Source organism: Coloeus monedula, assembly GCF_965178545.1.
Source record: "Coloeus monedula genome assembly, chromosome: 32".
In the NCBI taxonomy this organism is placed as follows: Eukaryota; Metazoa; Chordata; class Aves; order Passeriformes; family Corvidae; genus Coloeus; species Coloeus monedula.
In genome coordinates this window covers 1789845-1816110 of record NC_138812.1, presented here as the reverse complement: position 1 = coordinate 1816110, position 26266 = coordinate 1789845, and the positions used below count along the sequence as shown (strand labels likewise).

At 56.0% G+C, this 26266-nt stretch overlaps 1 protein-coding gene and 1 pseudogene across 2 annotated transcripts in view; both read left to right on the top strand.

The window, feature by feature from the left end:
• LOC309583700 (olfactory receptor 14J1-like) overlaps window positions 1-4963 on the top strand; it is a 30805-nt pseudogene extending 25842 nt beyond the window's left edge. Inside the window, exons 2-4 of the transcript in view lie at window positions 1684-1735; window positions 1910-2026; window positions 4829-4963. The product of the transcript in view is annotated as an olfactory receptor 14J1-like (transcript). The remainder of the gene's footprint in view (window positions 1-1683; window positions 1736-1909; window positions 2027-4828) is intronic.
• A 17821-nt stretch (window positions 4964-22784) lies between these two features.
• On the top strand, window positions 22785-23753 carry LOC309583699 (olfactory receptor 14J1-like; the record flags this gene model as incomplete). Its single annotated transcript, XM_082299492.1, has 1 exon — window positions 22785-23753. The coding sequence occupies one exon, from the start codon at window positions 22785-22787 to the stop codon at window positions 23751-23753; it is 969 nt and encodes a 322-aa protein (XP_082155618.1).
• Window positions 23754-26266: the final 2513 nt, after the last annotated feature.

The window sequence follows — 26266 nt, the reverse complement described above, 5'->3', positions numbered from 1 at the left end:
ATGTTCTAGATCACTTTCCAGATGTCCACGGAGATGTGGGAATGATTATCACACAGCTCTCCATTTCTGGCTGCAGGCTCTGGGGATTCTTTCTCTGAGTTCAGCCAGGGTTGCAGTGCCTAACAATTCCTGGTTCCACCTCCTGATTTCTTAGGTTAGAACAGCCACAATGAAAACCTCACCAATGGCACAACTGCCCAGCCCACAGGGAAAAGAAAGGACAATTTGTAAACTTCTCCCAACATTTGTCCTGCTTTGCTGCAGCACTCGTGCTGCACTCACAGTGTGGGAAGCCAAGAGAAGCTGCAGTTGGTGGCACATCTTGTGACAGGAGCTGCACCTCATTCTCCCAGAAAGATTCTTGAAAAGAGCAGACAGGACTGCAGAGAAGATTCCCAGAAAACTGAAACAGCTTTCCAGAAGTGAAATGAAAATGGAAAGAAACAATCCGAGGTGTTTTCCTCTCTATTTCTGTGCTCCCCTTTTTCATGTTGCACTGCTTCTCCATCCCATGCATTCCAAATGGATCTCACCTCTAAGATCTGTGCCTTAGCAAGTTTTAGACACTCTGAAGTACCGTGAGCTGCACACAGTTTGCCTTCCCCTGTTTTTATTGGAAAGCAATGCTGGAGACAAAAGTGCAGAGCTTGGGTGGGGCACGAATTCTACAGGCAGGGAATGTGGCCCGGCAGTGTCTGACCCTCAGCAGGGACAAGGCACAGCAGCAGCCGAGGGGATTCCTCTGCCACCGTGCAGGAGCCAGGACTCTGGATCCGGGCTGGACACGGCAAAGTTCCCGTGTTTGCACAGACTCAGGGGCTGCCCCCGGGGCGAGCGGGGCTCGGCCGTGGGGAGCGTGGGGCGAGCGGGGAACGGACACGCGGACACTCGGACACGCGGACACTCGGACAAACGGCCCCGGCGCTTCAGTTGCAGCGGCAGCAGCGGCAGCAGCGGCAGCAGCGGCAGCAGCGGCAGCAGCGGCAGCAGCGATCACAAGCGACTCTACAGACTCTCTCCGTTTCTTGCTCTTGCTCCTCCTCTCCCTCTGTTCCGCACCTTCCCCGCGCCTCCCGTTCCCGCTGTCCCCCTCCTCTCTCGGTGTCCCTTTCCCGGTGTCCCCCTCCTCTCCCGGTCTCTCCCCCTCCCCCTGCCGGGCCGGGCCATGCCCCAGGCCCGCCCCAGGCCCCGGGCGGGGCCGCCCCCTCCCCGGCCCCGGGCGTCCCGCCGCGGTCTCGCCTCCGCCCGGCTCTCGCTGTGGCTGTGGCGCTGCCGGGCGGGCATCGGTGCCCGGGGCTGGGGCAGCATCGCCACCCTTTGGCTCCGCCTGTCCCGAGCCCGGCCCCGGCCCCGGCCCCGACGCGGAGTCCGGCTCCGCCCTCGGCTCCGCCCTCGGCGCCGGCCCCGGCTCCTCCCGGGGCCCGCGGAGGACACACGGGGCGCGGCCGCTCCCGCCGCCTCCGCTGCGGCTTCCCCGGCCCGAGCTCCGCCGCTCGGCAGCGCGGCCGCCGGCCCCGAGCCGCCGGTGTTCCGTTCGGATGGGGATGCCCGGGCCGGGGCGGTCGGGGGGCGGTCGGGAGCCGTGTCTGGCCCCGGGCCGAGCGCTGACGGCCGCGTGTCGCCCGCAGGGAAGGCGCAGGAGGCCCTGCAGGAGCGGTACCGGGTGGGTTCGCTGCTGGGCAGCGGCGGCTTCGGCAGCGTCTTCTCGGGCACGCGGCTCGCGGACGGCGCCCCGGTGAGTGGCGGGGCCGGCGGAGGAGGAGGAGGGTGCAGGAGGAGAAGGAGGGTGCAGGAGGAGGAGGGCGGAGGAGGAGGAGAAGGAGGGTGCAGGAGGAGGGAGGAGGAGGAGAAGGCCGGGGTGCGGCGGGGCGGGCGGTGAGCTCAGCCCGCTGCTGCCCCTTGCTCGCAGGTGGCCATCAAATGCGTGCCGCGGGACCGCGTCCGGCACTGGGGCGAGCTGGTGAGTGAGCGGGGCCAGCGGCAGAGCTGGGGCGTGCCGGGCGGCGAGGAGCCGGGGCCCGGCGGGGTGGGAGCCGCCGGGAGCCCCGGAGGGAGAGCGGGCGGGGGCTGAGCGGGGGGCGCAGAGCGTCCCGGGCTGGGTGAGGGGTCCCAGAGCCCTGGCACGGCCTCAGCCCCGCTGACGGCACCGTGCTCCTCCCGCAGCCCGACGGCGCCCGTGCGCCCCTGGAGATCGTGCTGCTGGACAAGGTGTCCACTGGGTTCCGTGGTGTCATCCGGCTCCTGGAGTGGGTTGAGCTGCCCAGCAGCTTCTTGCTGGTGCTGGAGCGTCCGGAGCGGTGTCAGGACCTGTCGGGTTTGCTGGCGGAGCGGAGGTTCCTGCCCGAGGAGGAGGCGCGGGGGCTGTTCGGCCAGGTGCTGGAGGCCGTGCGGCACTGCACCAGCTGCGGGGTCCTGCACCGGGACATCAAGCCCGAGAACATCGTGCTCGACCTGGCCACCGGGCAGCTGAAACTGATCGACTTTGGCTGCGGCGCCTTCCTCCAGGACACAGCCTACACTCAGTTTGCAGGTGAGCCCTCCCAGGGGATGCTCCTGGGCATCTCATGGCCCAGCCTGGGTGTGGCACTGGGGCTTTCCCTCATTGTTGCCGGGATGGGATTAATTCTTAAGCCAAGTTGCTTTTGGGTGGGGCTGGGAGGGGGCAGTTCCCAGCCCTGCTGCCAGCCTTCAGCACCCACTCTGCCCTGGGCTGGGGCTGGAGCGGGGGCAGCCAGCCCAACAAAATCTCCCGTGGGGGTAGCAGAGAGGGGGCTCAGACCCCGTGCACCGGCCGGTTTGGTGTGCAGGCGAGGAAGGGCCTGGACTGTTCTGCTGCCCTGGTTTGCCTTGGCTTCTTGATGTTTCTTGGGGCACTGGAGGCAGGGAGGAGAGTGGGGTTTCGCCACCACTGGGTGGGTTTTTCATTTGCATGTCATGGTTGGGCCTCCCCAGGGCTTCCACTGCCCTTTTCCAACACCAGTGGCCTCTTTTCCAACCCCAAGTTTGTACACAAGTCACAGGTGCTGGCAGGAGGGCAGCGGGTCACCCCATGTGCCACTGGTGCAGCCCCTGCGTGCCCAGGGATGCTGGGGCGAGGCTCTGGGAGCAGCAGCATCCCCTGATGGACTCAGTCTGTGTTCCACAGGAACCCTGTTGTACAGCCCACCCGAGTGGATCCACCACCAACGCTACCACGGCGAGGCAGCGACGATCTGGTCCCTGGGCCTCCTGCTGTACCACCTGGTGGTGGGGAAGCACCCGTTCAGGAGGGGCCAGGAGATCATCTGGGGGCGGATCCTGTTCCCACGACGGCTCTCTCCAGGTGGCTACCTCATCTCTGCGGCACGGGGGGAATAGCAGTGCTGGGAGGCAGCAGCGGGCTCAGGAGCATCCCGCTCTGGCAGCTCTGAGCAGGTGGCACATGTCCTGCTCTCCTGCTGCCTCCAAAGCACAGAATGCATGGGCAAGTTTAGGCACAGCTCTGGGCACAGCCAGCATGGCCTGGGCACGGGAACGGGGGGCAAAGCGGGCGGGATCCTTCTGCAGCTGACTGGTGGTTTCTGGTTTCTGTGCCCAGAATGCCAGGATGTTCTGAAGAGGTGCTTGTCCATGCAGCCCTTGGCCAGGCCGTCCTTGGAAGAGCTCTTCCGTGACCCTTGGCTGCAGGGTGTTCATGTGCCCTAGAGGATGGCAGAGAGCCACGGGCACAGTGTGATCCAGGGGCCTGGCAGGGAACAGCCCCACCCATCTCTTGGCAATCAGTGGCAAAGCAAAGCAGACTCTTTTGTCCTGCCTGTAGCTCTGAGCAGGGAGCATCAGAAGGGAACACGCAGCTCTTGGGCTGCAGCTGAGCTGGAGGCCTGCTCTGGCAAGCCCTGGTGGCCACCATCCCCTCTGGTTTTGCTTGTCTGGTTCATTGATTGTCTGCTGGGGCCCTGGGCAGAACGCTGAGAGCCTGGTGTGGCCCCAGGGAAGGAGAAGGAGCCCCTGGAGAAGCTGTAGCAGGTGGGGCTGCTGCTGCTGGAGCCACCAAGGCCGAGCTCAAGGCCGACAACCTCTTCCTGGAGCTGGCCAGCGGCAGCTGAAGATGATGGCCTTTGATTGTGGCACCTTCTCCAAAGACACGCTCCACGGCCAGTGTGCAGGTGAGTCCAGAGCCAGGGGGATGCTGCCAGAGCTGGGCATGGCACGGCCTGGCCGGGCACCAAAGGTTCCCCCTTTGCTGGGGCGGCTGCAGGGAATTCTTCAGTGGCTGCCAAGCTGCTTTTGGGCTCTGGGCAGCTGCTGAGGAGGTGGCTGTGCCATGGCTGGCTGCAGGCTGGGCACATGTCCTGCCCTGCTGCTCTGCTCCCAAAGGCAGCAATGCTGGGCAGCTTTGGGCCCAGCTCTGAGCACGGCCAGCACGGCCTGGGCACTGCGGGCGGCTGGGACAAGGGGACAGGAGGCTTCAGCTGACGGGTGGGTTCTGCTTTCTCTCCTCACAGCCGGGCTCTGCCGATGCTGAGGCTGCTCCGGGCTCTGCCAGGGCTCTGCTGGGGCTCAGCCCCGGGCACGGCTGGGCCCGCTCTCCCCTCACAGGGCTCTGACAGCTTTGCATCAGACGAGCCCCTTGCGAGCACAGCGACGGAGCTTTCTGCTTTTGCAGGTGAGTGAGACTCTGGTGCAGGCCAAGAGATTGCAGGCAGGGACACACATCCCACTGGCAAGAACCCAAACTCTGCACAGTCCCAGCTGAACGCCTGGATCTGCACAGGGTGTTCTGTCTGTCCCACTCTTCCTTCTTTTTGGGCTGGAATTGTGCCATTGCACTTTCTTCCTCCTCTGGAAGTGCCACGAGTGGGCCCAACCTGGCGAGTGGGCCGTGTTCCTGAGGCAGTGCAGTCTGGAGCTGATGGATGAAGAATCGCCCTTCTCCACGACCAAAGCAGAGCAAAAAGCCCTGAGTGGGACTTGGTGTCTTTAAGAACCCCCTGACAATTTCCAAGGGAATGTGCAGCTCATTGCAGGGTGAGAAGGAAGGGCATCTTCTCCATGAGTTGGGGTGGGACAGAGTTTAGATTGCCAGTCCTGCTCGGAGCTGGCAGGGCACAAGCAATTTCCTATTGCTTCAACCACAATTTAAAATAACAGTGTTGGAAACAAAGCCCAAAATCTTTAACAAAGGACTGCTGAGGTCAGTAAGATGGATCAATGCCCTCAGCATATTTACAAATACCTGAGTTGTCTTTTTGAAAAGATCAGTTACCTCTTAATCTAGAGTTACAAAAGACTTTTCACTCCACATTTGGGTTTTGGTTTTATGTTTCATAATATTTTCTGGGTTTTTTCTTTTTTGTTTTTCTAATTATTTAAACAGAAAACATATCCTAAATGATGGAGCAGCACTGCTGAACATGGGGACATGCAGAGGGAGCAGAAGCAGCTGCCTTTGTCCCCCTGCAGCTCCAAGGCCCAATCTCTGAGCAGACAGGGCTGGCAGAGACTCGCAGGCTCCCTGTTTGCTGTGCTGCCCCACTTGTGAGCGGCCCAGCTCTGCGTGAGGCACAGGGAGAACAAGGGGCAGCTCCCTGCCAGCCCCGCAGCCCAGGCACCCCTCGGGCCCCGGGGCTCGGGGCACTGTCAGCACCCGCTGCTCCAGCGCCCGCTCCTGCTGGCACTGACAGCAACACCCAAACTGTGCCTGATCCCGAGGGAGCAGCAGCAGGGCCTGGATCTGATCCCTGGCTCTGGGGCAGGGCTGGACAAATGACCCCCACAGCAGCAGCAGCAGCAAATGGAGCTGACTTTCAGCACAGCCCCTGCCACTGTTCCCTCCCGTTGGCAGCGGTGTCACAGCAGCCTGGGGCACCTGGGAGCCCTCAGTGCCAGCAGGGACTGCAGATGGCAGCCCTGGGCTCCTGGAGGGTGTGCAAGGAGCAGAGGTGGGCACTCCCTGTCCATGTGGAGCTTCCAGGTGGAAAAGGCTGCTGTGAGCAGGCAGCTCCGAGGGCAGAGAAAGGAGGGTCTCGAGCACTGGATCTGTGCCAGTGCCACAGCCCTGGGCAGCAGCCACCGAGCCCCGGGGGCACAGAGGGCACAGCAAGAAGGACAAAAGCAGCCAAGGGCAGAGACTGGGAAGGGCGAGAGCTGGGAGCAGGAACAGCTGCTCCATTGCACTCTTGGAGAAAGCTCTTGGCTGTTTCAAAGCGCTGAAAGGCGTGAAGGGCACAGAGGAGGCCACAGCAAACAATGCTCCTGTTTTCACAGCCTCCCCTCTCCGTGTGCCAGAAGGAATTGGATGAACTGTATTCTTCTCTCCGAGTCATCTCGTTCAGCATGAGCAGCTCAGCACCAGGAGCTGAAGGAGCTGAAGCCTTAGGCCACAAGAGCTGAGCCAGAGGAGCCTTTTGACCAAAGTAATGCTGATGCCATGGACCTGGCTGAATGCAGCAGACAGAATCCTGGAATGACAGAATCCTTCCTGTTGGAAAAGACCTCTGAGCTCATCGAGTCCAACCATTAACCCAGCACTGTCAAGCCCAGCACTAAACCACATCCCTGAAGTGCCAAGGCCTGGACAAGAGGCCCTGAGCCAAAGGTGACCTCTGGATGAACCTTCCAACCAAAGGTTATCTTTGTATCTGCTCATTACCGAAATATGCATGATCATTAGCGTTGATTGATGTATCCTCTCATTAGTGAAACATGTATTGACCTTTCTGTGTTTAGACACCAGACAAGGCCATGAAATCCCACATCTGGCCTTGTCTGGGGCTGTATGGTCAAAGGCAGCTGCCTTGGCTCCTCCTTGAGCCCTGGCCAGGCTTAGGAGGAAGCCAAGAGGAGGATGAAAGCAGATGTTCCCGCTCTAGAAGTGCTGTCAGTTTGTTTCTCCAGCACTGTCAAAGCTGGGCCCTCTCCCAGCGGGGTTGGAGCCTCAGCTGTGGCTGGAGGCAGCTGCAGGAATTCCCAGTGTCCGCGAGTGGCTCTCCAGTCCTTGGCTGGGACAGCTTCCCCCAGCTGATGGGTGGCTCTGGGTGCTGGTAAAGTCTGAGGGGAACTGGGGCTGCATCTTGGTTAATCACTGCAGGCAATCTTTGGCAGGGATGATTGGGGGCATTGCTGAGCTGCTCCTGCTGTGATTCTTTGCTGCTTTGAGCTGTAGCAAATGACACAGTTCCTTCAGTTGGTGTCTGTGTCTTTGGTGCTGGCCCTGCCCACTGGTACAACAAAACTGGCGTAGTCTGGCCGGATCGCACCAAAATGTCACTTTTTAAATGTAAATGTAAGGAATCAGTCCTGTCCGAAATCCCAGATGGGAAGAGCTTCCCTGGAGTTCGCTGGCTCTGGAGTGGGCTGCGGTCGGAGCACCGTGCGAGCAGTGGGGCAGTTGGTTAAAAGGAGCTGAAGCGCTGGATGTCTTAAAATGCATCCAAAAATTGGATATGAAAAAAGGAAAAGAGCTTGTGGGTTTGGGAAGAGGAGGATGGATTTTGTTAACAGCGTATTGGAAGCAGCACCAACAGAAGGAACAATTGTTGTTGGAATGCTCCCACATGGAGCAATAGAAGAAGTTTCTAATCTTGAGCTCAAATGTCTTTGTGCAAGTGAACTAATAATAATATCCTAGTTGATATATATATAAAAGAATATTTATATTGTATATAAATAATAATGTGAAATAGTGCTGACAATACGAATTCTTTAGATGTAACACTATTATTATTATATAATACTACTATATAATTAGATGTAACACTAAATACCCTCCAGAAAATGGTTGGCCAGGACCCAAAGGTTACTGGTAAACTCTGTGAGATTGCATACAATGAATAAAGGAGGAAGGGATGGAATTGGCTGTTTTTATAGGGTTTGCTGATACTGTGATCTGGAATGCTTTGTCTGTTCCTGTGAAAAAGAGAGTGATGAAGACTGCTGGGTTTTTCATATCCCAGACTATGCACAAGCTGCAGGATTGGTTGAGCAGATGAAGGGGTTGTTAAAAGAGCAGCTGAAAAAATGCGGAGATGGGAACCCGTCCTGATGGAGAACCCATCTCCCAGATGTGCTCCATAGCCTTAACAATGGGCCCGCTGGGGAAATGGAAACCCCTGGGTGTGCCCGGCTGCACCCAGTCTGCAAATCCACCCATGGACAGGGAGACTTGGACTTCCTGGGAAATCGTTCTGGGTGCGATGGGCCCTGACAGGGCCACCCCAGAGGCTGCAGGGCTGGGCCTTCCTGCATTAGGATTAATTGGGATAAATCAGGAGCAAGGGAGAGTTATCAATGCAGGAATAGGAATTCAGATTCCTCCGGGACACTTTGGTTTGATAACTGCTTGCTGGAGCTTGGCCTTGCAAAGTGTTCATGTCATGGGAGGAGGAATTGATGCAGATTATCAAGGAGAAATCAAAGGAATTCTGGTAAACAATAGTGAACAAGATTGGATTATTTAACTCCATGACAGGCCAGCACAATTACTGATACTGCAGGTTTATAAACAATTGTGAAAAAAGGAGATCCACCTCAAATGACCACTGTTGGTGGAGAGAAAGGGTTTGGATCCAGCAGTCCTAATAATGGAGCCCGAGTGTGGGTCCAGAGGCCCAATGGCCCTCCCGAGGCAGCTGAAGGAACAGCTCCGGGGAAAGACAGCACTGTTTGAACCCTGGAACCCGGGCAGGAACGATGGGAATGTGTCCCTGCAGCCAAGTGTTCTGTGTGAGAACAAGGAGATGTTACAGGATATTGTTTCACAGATCCTGCCAGACCCAATCTCCCTGTTTGCCCCCACGGCCCCTCTGGAAAATGCTCTGATCCACGGGGCTCCATGTGAAGGCTGATGTGACTCTGAGTGACTTCCACACGGATTCCAGCCAGGAGCCTGGGTGCCCCTCAGGGACTGGGACCCGGCACCTCTCCAGCCGAAGGGGAAAGGACCCCACCAAGCCTTGTTACCCCCAGACACGGGGGTAAAGCTGAACAGCAAAGGACCTTGGGGACATTATTCTGGAATTAAAAAGGTGCCAGCTCCATGGACAATGGATTTATTGTTCCTAACCCCAATGAGACTGAGGAAAAAGAGTGATGCCTCCCTTTAGGGTGCTTCAGCAACAACTGCAAGGAAGAGTTTCATGTTAAGAGACCATTCTCCACCCAAAGAGTGCCTTGGATTTCAGAAAGCCAAAGATTCTGGTTCACCCTGTGCCCCACATGTGCTGCCTCGTCCTGTGGAGTTCGCATTAACGAGCTGAATCGATTATTAGAAGAAGCAGCAAATGATACTGTTAAAATATCCAACAGCACATCCTGTGAGCTCCAACAAACACGAACGGGGGCTCTGCAGACCCGCATGGCCTTGGATTATCTGCCTGCTGGCCAAGGAGGAGCCTGGGCTATTCTAGGACAGGAATGCTGCACTGGTATCAGTGATGGGTTTGAAGTCCAACAGTCAGGAATCACCTCGATGGAAAGAGCAGTGGAAGAGTGGTAGAAAGAAGAAAATTCTCCTTGCTGGGATTGGCTTTGGGGCTGCCAAACTGGAGGCTGCTGCGAAATGCATTTGTGGCAGTCACTGTAATCACTGCAGTGTGAGCACTTGGTGTGTTATGATTCCATGTTAGAGCTGTTGTGACACTTTGTGCTGGGAAATGGAGCACTGAGACTTGTCTAAAAAGAGACACAGTCTCACGAAAAAGGGGGATTTGATAAAGAACAGAGAATAGCAACTAATGAGGCATGTTTTAAAAGGAATGTGAATTATAGCTCTGAGTGATGACCTTGAGCAGCACTTAATTGGAGAACAAGAGGTGATGCCTTTATGCCTGATACCTAAATCTAAGACTCCATTATTAGAAGAATTGTTATGAAGGTTGCAGTTCATGTCCAGGTCAAAGCACTGATTGAAATTCCAAGGCCTGAACACCAGGCCCTGAGTGAGGCCTGAACAACAGGCCCTGGGCCACAGCTGACCTCCTGATGAACATTCGAACCAAATGTTATATTTGTATCCCACTCATTAACTCATTAACAAAGTACTTTTAACAATATGTTCTATGTAACCAGGCATTGGTGAAACACAGATTTACCTTTCTGTATTTAGAAACCGGACATGAAATCCAACATCTGGCCTTGTTTGGGGCTGTATGGTCAAAGGCAGCTGCCTTGGCTCCTCCTTGAGCCCTGGCCAGGCTTAGGAGGAAGCCAAGAGGAGGATGAAAGCAGATGTTCCCGCTCTAGAAGTGCTGTCAGTTTGTTTCTCCAGCACTGTCAAAGCTGGGCCCTCTCCCAGCGGGGTTGGAGCCTCAGCTGTGGCTGGAGGCAGCTGCAGGAATTCCCAGTGTCCGCGAGTGGCTCTCCAGTCCTTGGCTGGGACAGCTTCCCCCAGCTGATGGGTGGCTCTGGGTGCTGGTAAAGTCTGAGGGGAACTGGGGCTGCATCTTGGTTAATCACTGCAGGCAATCTTTGGCAGGGATGACTGGGGGCATTGCTGAGCTGCTCCTGCTGAGATTCTTTGCTAATGATTATGTGCTTTGCTGAGCTTATGCTTTTGTGACTTTTTGCAGATTTGCATTTTATAAATGGCACAACCCCTTCAGTTGGTGTCTGTGTCTTTGGTGCTGACCCTGCCCACCAGCAAAACAGGGCCCCATCCTGCCTGAGTGTTACCTGAGAAGACAAAACCCCTCACTCCAAATGTCCCCCCTTCCTCCTTGTTCCCCCCACTTTATGCACTGGCCATGATGTCCTGTGGTCTGGGATATGCCTGGGGTCAGTTGGGGTCAGCTGTCCTGGCTGTGACCCCTGCCAAGCTGCCCCGCACCCCCAGCCCCTCGCCAGCGTGGCCGGACGAGGGGCAGGAAAGGCCTTGGCTCTGTGCAAGCTGAGCAAGAACAAAACCATCTCAGTGTGAGCAACGCTGTGCTCAGCACAGAGCCCAACACAGCCCCAGAGAAAGGGCTGGCAAGGAAATTCCCTGTGGCCCAGCCCACAGCAGCACCCCATGGCCACCCAGCATCACCACGGCTCCACGGGTTCCTTTCCATGGCCCCGGCCCTGGCCACGGGACCTTGTGCTGGTGGCCACGGCAGCCACCTGTGGCCCAGGGCTGCGTGCCCGTGTCCATGGCAGCAGTGCCCGGCCACGGGCCCTGAGTGCAGGTGACCGTGCCAATGCCCATGGCAGCGGGGCCAAGCGTTGGTGTCCGTGGCACCAAAGTGAGGAACGGGTCCCTGTGGCCGCTGCCGTGGCACCTGAGGGCATCAGCGAGTGTCACTGCAATTGTAGCTGGCACCAGCCCGGCACCGCTCTGTCCTGAGGGCTGCCATGGCAGCCGAGGGCAGCCACAGCTCTGCGGGCAAGTGGCCACGGAGCCTGACTGCAGCAATGGGGCCTGGGGGGGTTTCCAAGGGCACTGGAACTGCTGAGGGTTGCCATGGCATCCAACCCCCTGGGATGTCACACAGCCACCCTGGGATGTCACAACCCATTCTGTGATGTCACAGCCACTCAGTGATGTCATAGTCCACTCTATGATGTCAGACTTCTGCTCTGTGATATCACAGCCATGTCTGTGCTGTCACAGCTCACTCTGTGAGGTCACACAGCTCACTATGCGATGTCATTGCCACTCTGTGATGTCACACACCACCTGTGATGTCACAGGCCTTTCTGTGACATCACACAGCTGACTCCATGATGTCATACAGCCACTCTGTGATGTCACAGCCTGTTCTGGGATGGCCCAGCCCTCTCTGTGATGTCACACCAATACCCTGTGATGTCACAGCCCACTCTGTGATGTCACACTGCCCCTTTCTGACATCACAGCTGCTCTGGGGTTCTGTGACACAGGCACAGAGGTGTTACCAAAACTTCAGTGAAACAAAACCTCCTCAGCACCAGCGCAGCACGAAGCAGCAGCATTCTTTATTGGGCCAGATGCACGAGGGGAGAGCCCCTCCCAAAGCCGTGGGTGCCGAGTTCAGGAATGTTCCTGTTTGCAGACTGTGCTTCACAGACACATTCCCAGATTGTCCCACCAGAAACACACACACGATCATCATTGCCCCAAAATCATTGCAGATTTCCCCCACCCCTTTGCACATCCCTTCTTCTGCCCTGGGGGTCTCTTTGGGGGTCCCTGGTGGTCGCTGACCCCAAAGCCAGCCCTGACTGCCCGGTGAACTGGTGAAAGTTGGCACACCTGGGCTGGTTGCTGCCCACAGAATCAGCCTTGGGCGGGTCCATGGCCAGTGGCTTTTGGAGAAGAAGCATTGTATGAACCCACCAGGTGCAAACGGTTTTTCATCTGGCAAATTTCCCCTCCTTGGAGGGCTGTGAAGCTTCTCTTCCCTTCAAGCCTTCAGAAGCCTCACTCTGCTCCTTTACTCACATCCCACGAGTTCCTCAGCTGCTTTCACAGCCATGTTCTTTACACAGCTCAAAGCAAGTGTCATAAGCACAAGTAGTGCTGTGATCCCAGTTAGACTTTGCAAAAGTGACACCAGCCATCAGTCAGGGAAAATCCAAGTCCTCTAAATATTTTATCCAAACAGTTACTGTCTAACCCTCCCCTTAATTCCCTGCTGGATGCAGCAACCAATTTTATCCTCTCTACCTGATCATCCAATCCAGCATCACATTTGGAATGTGCACACAACAAGTGTTGCTGTTTCAGTTCAAGAATCCACACACTCCCTGTCCATGTAGCAGCAATAGGGCTAAAGCCAATCTGCTCTGGAAGGTCATTTTAGCTGGGGCTGGCAATTGTTCCTTTATTTCAGCAAACCCCAAAGGAGCTGCATTCACTGAAGTTCCCATTGGCAGAGCCCAATGGTGTGTGGCTGGTCTGTTCCTAAAGGCAGATCTTTGCGGAGCAGAGATGGATTCTAAAATCCATCCCGCTGGAGTTCCCGCACTGGGATGTTTCCCAGTTCCATCCCCTTTAACCTTTCCCCACAGTCGGGTTCCCAGTGGTGACTCCTTGCACGAGGGACGGAACGTTCATACCCCCAGTGTCTGTGGTGCTCCTGATTCTCCCAGGGGCAAACGTGTGCTCCAAATTCCATCCCTTCCCACCCATCCTGGGGCTCCTAAGGATCTGACCGTGTCCTGCTGACACTCTGTGCCTCTCCAAGGCTCCTTGTTTGTTGGCTCAGCCCAGGTGTCCCTGAGAAAGGCAGAATCATTTCTACAAACACAGCCCAGCCTCAGAGCCTGGGCCACAGCCAGGAGCCGCTGGACCTCAGCATTCCAAACAGCTCAAGTGTCTGTCCCAGGGCAATCCCACTTTTCCTTGGTCCTGGCATCCTTTGGCCTTGACCTTGTTAAATCTGGATATTTTATACCCACCTCTAAGGGGTCCTGTGGGAGGCCTGGGCTCCCTGCCCAGCCCAGACACCCCTGAACTGGCTGCAAACATTCCCAGTGTCCTGTCTGAGGGCCATTCCATACTGCTGGAATTTGACAGCCCCAGGGGGTATCAGTGCAATCTGTCAGCTGATCAATATTTCCTGATGTAATTTCCAGATCTGGTTTGGAGATGTTACAATTCTCAGCACTATTGTTCTGATGTGTCCATGGTAAGGAATATTCTCCTTCCATCCCTGTCCAGGTGCCCTGGGTGCTATTTCCTTCCCACACGTGTTCCCAGATTTTTGTCAAATTGCTGACTGAAGCTCCCCATGGCACTGGATTTTCTGCAGAGGTTGGTGTTGGCAAACAAGCTGTTACAGGGGTTACATTCTGTCATCTGCCAACATCTTGCACTGACTTTGAAAACCGCATTTCCCTTCCCAGAAGTCAGGAACATCATTTCGATTATTATTATAAATACACAATTATTGATCATCTCCATCTAGATCCAATAAATAGTATCCCCTTAGAAAATCATATGCAATACCTAAAACAATAGGATTTATGTAAAACCCCAAACCCCACGGTGTCAGTCAGTCTTGTTTCTGCTGTGTTTAATGTGTGCTCGCTGGTTTTATCCACATGTGATGAACCCCGAGTTGGATTCCTTCTACCTTGAGTGCAGGGTAGGTTACCAGGAGGACTTGAGATGGTCCCTTCCACTTTGGCTGGATTGTTCCAGAATTCCAGGTTCTGGTGCACACCGCATCTCCTGGTTGGAAAGGATGTACAGGCGAGTCCAGCCCCAATGATCTGTGGAGAACCATGCACCTTTTAAGGCTTACAAGAGTTAGGCCCAGTGCTATTAAATATTCATTTCTGCAAAACTTCTGAGCCTTCCCTTGGCTTGTTGGTGCCACATGGGAAAGCTTCTGGCCATCCAGAAAAAGGATCCACCAATACCAAAATGTGCCAGTGCCCCTTCTGCCTGGGCACTTCTGCAAAATCAGTTGGCCAAAATCACCTGGTGATTCCCATTTAACCAGCCCTGCAGGCAGCCTTCTTCCTTCAAAACCAATCCCATCTTTCTCAACAACTGATCTATCATTTTTTGCCATTTTGGTGCTTACTAGATGCCTTTGTAAACTGGCCACCAGATTCTCCATTTCCTCCTGTGTTTGCTGATGTTTTAGTTCCGTTCTACATTAATTGTGGAGCTACAATTACCTGCCCACACGGGGTTACCAATCACCTGCTGGGATTTTCCGTAGCTGCTGCTGCTGCTGGGGCTGACTGCCTGTCCTGATCACTGGAATCTGGTTGTTGTTGCAGAACATTCCAGTTTTTGCTAGGTATTAGTGCAAGGAGAGCTTTTGCAGCCCCCTCTTGAGCTGTTTGGTCAGCCAATGGATTCCCTGGATTACCTGGGGAGTCTCCAAACCCATGGGCTTTACAAGGGCACCAGGGCCACTTCTTTTGGCTTTGGCACACTCTGCAGTAGGGGACTGATTTCTTTTTGTGCTCACTGGAGACCTCTGTGCCCTTTCCTTCCATGTGGCTCCCTGGGCGTGTATTATTGCAAACCCAGAGTTCAAATCAGTCCATATGGTCACCCTTTGTCCTTCAGGGATTTCTAGGCAAGGTCATTCATTCTGCTTTTTGTGCTGCTCTGTTCAAAGCTAAAGCCTGGCCTTCTAGGACCTGGCTCGAGGTTCCCACTGCACACCCAGCTGCCCGTTTCCCATCCGCACCACGCTGCTCCCACCAGGGTGCAGGGCCAGTGCTGGCTCCTGCATGGGATTGCTCTCGAGGTCCCAGAGTCTGCCAGAACACACTTGTTCCATGCATCCCAGGCAGTCATGGCACAAAGACTCCAAGCCTTCTCTTAGAAGGGACTCCAACACTTCCCTCTTCCCACCTTGGGGACCTTGAACCAAACCCTGCAAAGCTTTTGCTGCACCTTACAGGCAGGTCAACAGTTTACACCAGGAAAGGGAAAGGAAAAGGAAAAGGTGCCTTGATCTGACGAGAGCTCTTTCTCTGATTTCCTTTGGAGCAGGGATCAAAGGCTCTCCCCAGAATCCTTCCGTGCTGCCTGCAGGTGCTGCCATCCCTCAGATGTGTTGGAATTCCAGAGGATGAGGCCACGGGGTGTCCCAATGGTGCCTTGGTTCCATGGCCCCGCAGTGTAACCACGGTGTCCTTGGCTCTGCAGTGGCACAATGGACCCTTCATTCCATGAGGCCCCACAGTGTGGCAATGGTCCCTTGAGTCCAGGAGGCCCCACAAGGTCCCAATGGTCCCTTGGTTCCGTGGCCCCGCACTCTCACAATGCTCTCCTTGGCTGCACAAGGTCCCGCAGTGGCACAAGGGTTTCATTTTCTCCTGGATTTCTTTTAGCTTGCTTTCTTTCTTCATTCTTTCATCTTTTTTCTTTCTTTTTCCTATTTTTTTTGTTGCTTTCTTCTTTCTTTTATTTTTTCTTGTGTCTTTCTTTTTTTCTTTTTCTCTTTCTTTTTTGGTTCTTTCCTCTTTTTTTTTAAAGTTTTTTTGTTTCACATTACTTAGTCTTTCTTTCTTCTTCTCTTTTTCTTCACTTTTAAAATTTTCTTTTTGATTTCTTTTTGTTTTCTTTCCTTCTTTTTTCTTTCCTTCATTTTTTTACCTTTTTTCTTTTTCTTGTCTTTGTTGCTTTCTGTTTTTCATCTTTCTTTCTTTTTCTGCTTTCTTTGGTTCTCTTGTTCTTTTATTTTTTCTCATGTCTTTCTTTCTGTCATTTTCTTTCTTCCTTGTTTCTTTCTTCTTTTTTTGACTTTTCTTAACATTTATTTTCTTGTTGGTTTCATGTTTTCAGTCTTTCTTTTTTTCTTCCTTTCCTTCTTTCATTTTTATTACCTTCTTGCTTTTTTCTTTATTTCTTCATTTTTCAATATTTCTCTTGGTTCTTTAATTGTTTCTTGCTGCTTTCTTCATTTTATTTTTTCATTTTTCTTCTTGGTCTCACATTATTGAGTCTTTCCTTTATCTTTTACTTTCCTTTGCTTTTTAAATTTTCGTGTTGATTTCTTTTAGCTTGCTTTCTTCATACTTCACTCTTTTATCTTTTTTTCTTTCTTTTAAAGTTTTTTTGTTGCTTTGTGTTTTCCTTCATTCTCTTTTGGCTTTCTTTCTGTTCTTCTTTTGGTTTTTTCTTGTGTCTTTCTGTTCTTTTTTTCTTTCTTCCTTGCTTCTTTCTTTCTTCTTTTTTTTTCTTTTATTTTTCTGTTGGTTTCATGTTATGTACTCTTGCTTTCTTTGTTTATTTCTTTGTTTCTTTCTTCTTTTCTAATTTCTTCACTTTTTTTCATTTTCTTGTTAATTTTTCTTTTCTTTCACTTTCTTTCTTTCCTCTTTTCTTCCTTTCTTTCATTTTTATTATCTTTTTGCTTCCTTGCTTCATTTTTTTAATGATTTTTCTTTTCTTTTTAAATAATTTTTCCTTGTTGGTTTCATGTTATTTAGTCTTGCTTTCTTTCTAATTCTTTTCATTTTTAATCACTTTCATTTCCTTTTTTATATGTCTTTTGACCTTTTTCCTTTCTTCTTTTCTTTTTTTTTCATTTTTATTATATCTTTCTTGCTTCCTTCCTTCATTTTTAATTTTTTTCTCTTTTTTTTCTATTTTATTATTTCTTGTTGCTCTCTTTCCTTCTTTCTTTTTTTCTTTCTTCTATTTTTCTTTTCTTCCTTCCTTTCCTTGTTCTTTCCTTCCTTCCTTGCCCAATTCTCACCCCACTTAAGGGATGCAAAGCAGCAGGATCCCCTCCCAATTGGGATCCCCTCACCCTCCCAAAATGTGGGGACTTCACCTCAGCCCCCCAAATTGCGGGGGGTTTCGGCACCTTCCCCAAATTCACTGCAACCTCCCAGAAGCCACCTAGAGGCCCCAAAATTGTCAAAAAGCAGCAGGAGCCTCCCCAAAAGCAGCTCCTTCTTTCCCTTCCTGAAATGCCCCACTCCAAGTGCCCAAACCACCCCATCAATCCCAAACTTCATCCCACCCCCACAATGCCACCCCCATCCCCATCCCCATCCCCATCCCCATCCCATCCCACCCCTCCTGGACACCAATTCCCCTTCTGTGCTTCCTGACTCCCCACAGCCGGGCCTTGGGGCTGACGGATCGAGCCATTTGGGGCTGCCATCGACACATTGGGGCTGGCATTGAGTTGATTGCAGGCACCCGCTCAATCCCTCCATCCCAAATGGGAGCTTGGAACCTCTCCTCAGGCCTTGCTGTGCCCATGGGCTCACCTCAAGTCCCAAAATGAGAGCCAGGGCCCCACAGCCCATTCAGAACCTCTCAACATTGCCACAAACAGCAGCATCCTTCCCAAAATGGGCTCCCCACATCCCTGACAATAGGTCCCCCTTCCAAGTACCAGAGCCCCCCTCTCAGAACCTCTCCCGAAGCATTGGGGGCACCCCAAAACTGCCTCAGGAACGGGACATACCCTGACATCCCTTCAGGAATGTGGGATACCCCAGAACCCACTGAGGAACGGGGTCCCCTCAGCCTCATCATGCGCAGCCTTCAGCTGTCTCAGGCAGAGCCCATCCCGCCCTCAGCAGCCCCAGCCCAGCCCAGCCCAGCCCTCCTGGGCAGGAAGCCCCAATGGCCGAGCCGGCCTGGGACACTTGCAGGGATGCGGGGGCAGCCGCAGCTTCTGGGGCCAGCCTGGGCCAGGCCCTGAGCGCCCTGCCAGGGAACCATTGCTGCCCCACATCCCATCTCAGCCTGCCCTCGGGCAGCGGGAAGCCGTTCCCTGGGGCCCGGCCCCGCAGGCCCTTGGCAAGAGTCTCTCTCAGCCAGCAATTGCTGCTCCTCCCTGCTGCGGGGCCCAAGCTGCAAGTTGATTTTCTGCCGCTGGCCCCGGCCCAGCCCCGAGCCAGGGCCAGGACCTTGCCCTGGAGCTCTGCGGGCGCTGTGGAAAGCTGAGAGGCAGCTCTGGCTTCTCCACTTTTCATGTGCTAAAGCTGCCTGGCAGAAGAAATGGAGGGACAGCTCTGGTGGCACAATCCCTCCCGGCCCAGGGCCCAGCGCTGGGAAGGTCTTTCCGTGCCGAGGCTTTGCTGCGGCCAAGGAAAGCTCCTGGCTCAGGGTCACCTTTCCTGCTGGGCCAGAGCCCCCGAGTGGCCCAGCAGCAGCAGAGAATTCCAGCACAGCCCCGGCACGGGCAGGGCGGCCCTGGGCGGGCTGCGGGAGCCGGCAGCGCCTGAGCTCAGAGCAGCTGAGCCCAGGGGCTCTTGGCCAAGGCCGAGGCCCAGCGAGCATTTCTCAGCTCGCAGGGCGGCCTGGAAAGGTGCTGGGGGGGATCATTCACCCCCCAGGGCGGTCCCAGTGGCTCCCAGGATTTCCATGTCCGTGCTCCCAGCGCTGCTCCCAGCCCTGATCCGTGGGGATGCCAATGTCCCGCTCCCTTCCCGGGGCAGGCTCACACCTGAGCCAGGTGTGCAGGGCAGGACCTTGCCCTGAGCCCAAGCCCTGTCCCCCCTGCAGGATCTGCTTCCCATCGGCCTCTTCCTCCTGCGGCCCCAAGCCCAGCTCGGTGCTGAACAAAGGGCGCTGGGCCGGGGTCATCCCCCGGCGGGGGCTGCGCACCCCCTCTGCCCCCTCCCCAAATTCCCTCCCGGGGCAGCAGGGGCTGCCTCAGGAGCCCTGGGGCTCCTGGGGCTCCGTGCTTTCCTTCCTAAAGAAGAGAACCGTCCTTCCCATCCAGGCTCCCATGGCCAAAACTGAGATTCTACCTCCCAAATTCTGTCTATCCAAGGATTGCTCCCAGACCAAAGCTGCCATGAGAGACAGGTCTGGCTGCTCTCGCCCATGGTGGCCACCTCTCATCTTCTTCCAAAACTCTTGGACTTTGTGCTTTTCTTTCATGTGGAATAAACCCATCCTTCTCAACAAGGTGCCCATGGCCAAAATTGGGATTCCACCTCCTGAATTCCCAATATCCAAGGGCTGCTCCCAGACAAACCTGCCAGGACAGAAAGATGTGGCTGGCCTTGGCCTCTGGTGGCTGTGTCTCATCTGCCCCTGAAACCCTGGGGCTCGGTGCTGCCCTTCCTCTGGAGACCACTGTGACCCTGCGTGGCCTCGTGGAACCCAGGGGCCGTTGTGACCCTGCAGGGCTGGTGGCACCAAGGGGACCATTGTGACCCTGTGGCGTTCCATGGAACCAAGGGGCCACTGTGGCACTGCTGGCCCCAAAGAACCAAGGGGCCTTTGTGACAGGGCAGCTGGGGAGGCCCAGAGTGGACACCAGGAGAAAGGAATTTCCCTCCCAGGCAGGGCTGGGGTGCAACACGTCCCCCAGAAGGAGTCTGGAGCAGCCCAAGGCTTTGTGTGCCCAGGCAGAGGCAGGCAGGACGCAGAGCTGCCAGCAAAGGAAGGGGCCAGCCAGGTGGGGCAGCCGGGGGGATGAGGACAGCCTGCAGGGACAGAGGCGCAGGGCAGGGACACCGTGGGACAGCCTGGGCTGCAGAGGGCAGAGGGATGGGCAGCAGCTGCAAGGCCCTGACAGAGGCAACTTGTGCAGCCCTTTGGCCACGGCTGCTGGCCCTGGCCCTGAGGCCAGGAGGGGACAAGTGACCCCTGCAGCCCTGGGGCCTCAGGGCCTCCTTGTCCCTGCCCAGCAGCCTGGCAGGGCCTGCCCCATGGTGCTGCCCTGGGCACTGCCCATCCCCACATCCCAGTGCCCCGGCAAGAGCCCTGAGCACTGAGGGAGGGACAGGATCTGCCTTGCCAGGGGCTGGGGCTCAGGCCTTGGCCCTTTGCACTCATGGAACACAGCCAGCTTTGCTCAGCACCAGAGACACCTTTCCCTTGCTTGTCCCCCCCTGCCATCGCTGCCTCCAGAGTTCTGCTCTCACTGGAACCTGGGGACACTTTCACGTGAGTCGTGTCCCTCACTGGGACCCATTAAAAGTTAAAGAAACTTTGGACTTCGAATCTGACTTTGAGTTCTTGGGAAGTTTTTTGAAGACACTCTGAGGGACTGAGTCTGATGTGAACAACACCAAAGCCCCGAGAGGGTCATTAAAATCCTTGTGTTGCTGCTGTGCTGCTGAGCTGGGCTGGGCTCCTGGCACAGAGGGAACTCTCAAGCTCCTGGCAACCAAGGAGAGCTTCAAAGAGGCAGCTCTGCTGAGGAGCAGCTCCTCTGCCAGCCCAGCAGGGCTGAGGGCACTGCCTGCAGGTACCTGGCAGGAGTGAGCAGAGAGCTGGCTAAAGCAGCTGGGAGGGCAGCTCTGAACTCATTCCTGGAGAAACCTTCCCAGCGTGGGACACAGTGAGTCTCTGGCTGCAGGGATCCTCTAGAGCTGGCCCATGGCACGGCTGCCATGGCTGTGAGGATGGCTCTGCTGCTGTTCCTGCCTTGGGGGAGGATGTGCTGCAGAGCGGGGCTGCCCTGGGCACCGTCAGAGGGACAGGGCAGGACGGCTCCTGCTGCCAGGGCCGGCTGCAGGCTGTGAAGGTGGGCAGCAGCCAGGGGTGCCCAGGGCTGTCCTGCAGAGCAGCTCCTGCAGCCCTGAGGGCTCTTTGCCAGGCCAGGGCATCTGCCACCTGCCAGGGGCAGCTCTCAGCCTGCCTGGCAGCTCCCCATGGGCGGTGCAGGGGAGCTGTGGCTGCAAGGAGTGACTCCTGCAGGGCAGGTCCTGCTGCTGTGGAGAGGCTGCTGTGGGGGCCAGGGCTGCTCAGAGCTCCAGCTCATTCCTGAGGGGATTTTCATGAGCACATTCAGGGCAGGAGATTCCTGCTTGAGTCTCTGCTTTCCTCAGTTTGTGCTCCCACTTTTCCCAGGCTCAGCTTGGTGGGAATGGAAACTCAGCTGTGCAGGTGGAGCAGGGGCTGAGGCTCTTAAACCATCCCACTGAGGATTCCTGGGAGCCTCAGCAAGTGCCTGCACCTCCGCGGCCTCCAGATCCAGCCAGCATCACCTTTCCATGGTGCCCAGGCCCGGGGGAGCTGCTCTTTAATCCCCGCAGCCCCGAGCGGCTGCCGGGCAGGGCTGGCCCAGGGGCTGGGCTGGGCTCCGGCAGCAGCGGCAGGGACGGAGCCCGGGCCGCAGGAGCAGCTCCCGGCTGGGACAGCTCCAGCAGCAGAGCCGTGGGCAGGGAGGGAGGGAGGCAGCGCTGAGGGCAGCCCTGCTGAGGGGAGCTGTGGCAGCTGCCGGGCCTGCCCTGCAGTGCAGACACCGCCCTGAGCAGCGCAGCCCCGGTGTCCCCTCGCAGCCAGCACAGCCCTCAGCCCGGGGGCTCGGGGCCCTCAGCCCGGGGGCTCGGGGCCCTCAGCCCGGGGCTCGGGGCCCTCAGCCCGGGGGCTCGGGGCCCTCGGTGCCCTCCTGGGCCGGCAGAGCAGCACCAGAGATGAAGGGCATCTCTGCGGCCGCGGGCCCGTTCCTGCTGCCCGGGGCCTGAGGGCGACTGTCCTGCCCTGGTGCTGCCCGGGAGGGGCTGGGCAGCGCTGCGCAGGGAAAGGCTTTTCCTCAGGGCCCGGCTCTCTCTCCTTGCCCTGCTCAGCTGCTCCTGGCGCTGCTCAGGGGCTCTCTGGGAATGGCAGCTCCAGCTGCAGGCTCAGGCCCAGCCCTGGGGCTCCTCCTGTGCAGGCTGAGCACAGCAATGGGGTGTCCCAGCTCCCTGTGCCCCGGGAGCTCTGGGCACGCCGGGCTGGGAGGCTGGCAATGAGCCGGCTCTCCTCCAGCAGGGCCATGGACAGGACCCTCGCTGTGCCCTCGGGATGCCATCCCAGCTGTGAGCTGCCTTCCAGGGGACACTGGGGCCGGGAGTGTCCTTGGCCAGCAGTGGGGCTGAGACTCTGAGAAAGGCTGAGCCACTTTGCTCGGCTGTGGGTCCCTCTGCTCTCAGCTGTGCCAGGCTGATTTTCAGGGGAACACAGTGACTGCCCTCGATCTCAGGAGGGGCAGCTGGGGACAGATGGAGCGACAGAGCAGCTCCCCTCACCCTTCTCTGAGTTACAGCCAATGCTCTTGCCTTGCACAGCTCTCTCTGCTCTCCCTGGGCACAGCAGGAAACCCTCTCAAAGTGCCTTTGGCCGTCACCGTTCCTTAGCCCTGGCACAGGAGATGCTGCCCAGCTCCTCTGCCTCAGGAGCACTTTGGGCTGATGGAGTCCAGCCCCAGGACCGGCCCCTGTCCCCATTCCCATGTCCCCGCTGAAGCAGAGCAGAGCTGACTCCTCGCTGTCCATGGGCACAGCCCCTGCTCGTCACAGCAACGGGGCCAGATCCCAGCAGAGCTCCAGGCACGGGGCTGAGGGAAGGGCTCTGAGAAAAGGAAAACTGGGGGGCAGGGCCAGGAGAAAGGGCTTGGACATTGCTCAGCAAAGTCTCCCCTGACTCCTCACTGTCTCCTCCTTCAACAGCACTCCATGGCCAGAGGCTCAAAATGTGCAACAGCAGCTCCATCAGCCCCTTCCTCCTGCTGGCATTGGCAGACACGCGGCAGCTGCAGCTCCTGCACTTCTGCCTCTTCCTGGGCATCTCCCTGGCTGCCCTCCTGGGCAGCGGCCTCATCATCAGCGCCGGAGCCTGCGGCCAGCACCTGCACAGCCCCATGTTCTTCTTCCTGCTCAGCCTGGCCCTCACCGACCTGGGCTCCATCTGCACCACTGTCCCCAAGGCCATGCACAATTCCCTCTGGGGCACCAGCCACATCTCCTACTCAGCATGTGCTGCTCACGTGTTTTTCTTTCTCTTCTTCCTCTCAGCAGAGGATTTCCTCCTCACCATCATGTGCTACGAGCGCTACGTGTCCATCTGCAAAGCCCTGCACTACGGGACCCTCCTGGGCAGCAGAGCTTGTGCCCACATGGCAGCAGCTGCCTGGGCCAGTGCCTTTCTCTACGCTCTCCTGCACACGGCCAATACATTTTCCCTGCCCCTGGGCCAGGGCAATGCCCTGGGCCAGTTCTTCTGTGAAATCCCACACATCCTCAAGCTCTCCTGCTCCAAATCCCACCTCAGGGAACTTGGGCTCATCGCTGTCAGTGCCTGTTTGCTCTTTGGCTGTTTTGTGTTCATTGTTTTCTCCTATGTGCAGATCTTCAGGGCTGTGCTGAGGATCCCCTCTGAGCAGGGCCGGCACAAAGCCTTTTCCACGTGCCTCCCTCACCTGGCCGTGCTCTCTCTGTTCCTCAGCACTGTTATGTTTGCCCACCTGAAGCCCCCCCTCCATCTCCTCCCATCCCTGGATGTGGCCCTGTCAGTTCTGTACTCGGTGGTGCCTCCAGCCCTGAACCCCCTCATCTACAGCCTGAGGAACCAGGAGCTCAGGGATGCCCTGAGGAAAGTGAGGACTGGATACTTTTCACAAGTTAAAATCTTTCTATTTCCTTCTGCCATGCGAGGAAAATGATGACTAGGATGCTTCTCAGAAGCAATAAACTCTCTCTTTTCTGCTCCAGAACCTTCAGAATGTAACTTTTTACAATCTTGGCCTCTTTTTCCTCTTTGTCCATATTTTCATTGGTGCTTTTTCTTATTCTTTTTCTGGTGTTATTCTGCTTTTTATAAAGTACTGTAGTACTACTCCTTGCATTTCTACATGAACATCTACCTTTCTTTTGAAACACAAAGACTTTCAGGAGGCTTCTTCCCTGTGCCTTTGAATCAAAACAAGGGGCTGTCCTGACCTTTGTGTCCAAGGTTTGTTCCTCAGCCCTTCTCTGGCTCTGCAGGGGCAGTGCCTGTGGGCAGAGCTGGAGGGAAGAGACTCCCAGCACAGCAGCACGGCCAGGGACAATGGCCCTGCCTCTTCCCACCTCTGCTCTTCCCAGCTCCACACTCCCTTTCCCAGCCCTTCTGAGGGTGCAAGGCCGGAGTGCTCGGGCAGCTCGGTCACTGTCCTGCTGCGTGTCCGTGCTGTGAGCACAGGCAGGGACAGGCCACGGGCACTGCTGGGACACAGCCGGGCTCCAGCACAGCAGCTCCATCAGCAAAGGGCATCTCCTGGGGGCAGGGCAGGAAGGCTTTGCTCTCCTCCAGAGCTGCTGTCAGGAATGTGCCCCAGGAATGCCCTGGCAAAGCAAACCCCAGTGCCCAGGGGCAGGGGGGAGTGTGCAGGGGGGGCAGGCAGCAGTGTCCTGGCACTGCCAGAGCTCCTGGGATGGACCTGAGGGAGCAGCAGAGCAGGGCCTGGGCTGTGCCTTTGTTCCGGGCACAGCCTGGGAAGGTGCCCAGGGCAAGTGTCCCACACCAGCCCCTGCCACCAGCAATCCCAGCACTGGCCTCTGCCCTCCCCTGCAGGAGGTTGTTTGTCCCTGCACGGAGGGACACCAAGTGACCAGGCCAGCAGTCCGTGTTTGCTGTGTCCTGAGGAGCCTTCAGCAGTGCATCGAGTGGGTGTGGGGAGATGAACCCGAGTGAGCACAAACACCATCAGCAGCACTCGGGGCTGGCACAATTCCAGGGGCACAAACTGTGCCCTGAGGCCACTTCACTGCCAGAGTAATGTCCTCTGGGAAAGCACCTGAATTCTTTGCTGGGCTGTGCTGAGAACTGCATGGAGACAAACGTCCAGGGCAGGGAGGCTCCAGGGAAAGTGCTCAGGACAGCCAAGGGCTGCACAGAGAGACACCGGAGTGGTGGGTCTGTGGGGAGAAATCACAGCTGCCTCCCTTGGGAATCGCCCCCAGGACCTGGACAGGCTGTGCTGTGTTCTGGGCACTGACCTGGAACCGAGGGATGTGGAAAAGGCCTCTGGTTTCAGGGATGTTGGGAAGGCTGGGCAGGCACTGGCATTTGTCCCTCAGGGATTCCATGAGGGTCCTGCCAAGATGAGCTCTGCTCCTCCTTGGAGCCCTTCATGGGCACAGAGGGCTGAGAGACCTTTCCAGGACAGGCTCAGGCCAAGGAGCCCTTGAGTCTCTCAGCCCCCCGTCGGTGCCTGCTGGAATTCAATCCCCCTCCCCATCCCGCAGCAGCCCCGCATTTCCCTCCTCCAGCCTTGGTCTCCAGCACAGCCACGGGGGCTCTTCGGGCTCTTGGCTTTTCCTGCAGCCACCGAGGCCAGCTGAGCTCTGCCTTCCCCACACTCAGCCCTGCCCAGCGCAGGCAATGCCCAGAAATTCCCTGTGTGTCCCTGGCCTTGCTGTCAGCCCCGGCAGCGGCTCCGTGGCCCCTCTGTGCCCCGCTGCCCCAGCCATGGTGCCCCAGCCCCTGTGCAGGCCCAGCCCAGGACAGGAGCGCTGCGGGTGGGAACGGCCCCTGGGCCCTGCTGCCCACAGCAGCCTTGGGGCTCTGCGCTGTTGAGCTTTGGACGGGGTACCCTTCCTTCCCGGACCAGGGTGAGAGAGCAGAGGAGGCTGCTGTTCTGCTGAGTTCTGTATTTCATAGTCTCACAGCTTTCTTGAAGGCAGAGTTCAAAGGGGGTTACATGATAAAGGCAAGCAGCAACAGCAACAACAGGCAAAAACAGCTTCTTCTTCTTCTTCTGTATGCTCTATATGCTTTATATGCTCTATATGCTCTATACTCTATATTTTTTCTTGCCGAAGTGTGGATTATATTTGTTAATTGGCCAATAAGATTAACACACGATTCCAGTTTTCCTTTTCTTAACCTATCCTGGTCTAATTCTAACAGTCGTAAGCCTCACACCAGTGTTACACAGGTATTACACAGATTTGTGGATGCAGTTTCTATCAGCTCTTACTGTTTACGTGAACGCTCTATCTAAAAAATGTGAACAGTGTCATTCTATCCATATTTTGTCTAAAGTAAAGAATTCTGTGAAAAGGTAACACTGCTGCAGTAAGAACTGTGTTTAAGGTCTCTGCTGCAGCTTTTCAATGTTTAAGGCACTTAGCATATATTTCTACTAAAGGTTAAAAAATCTGTATTTCTATTTCACTTTGGTGTGACTTCATG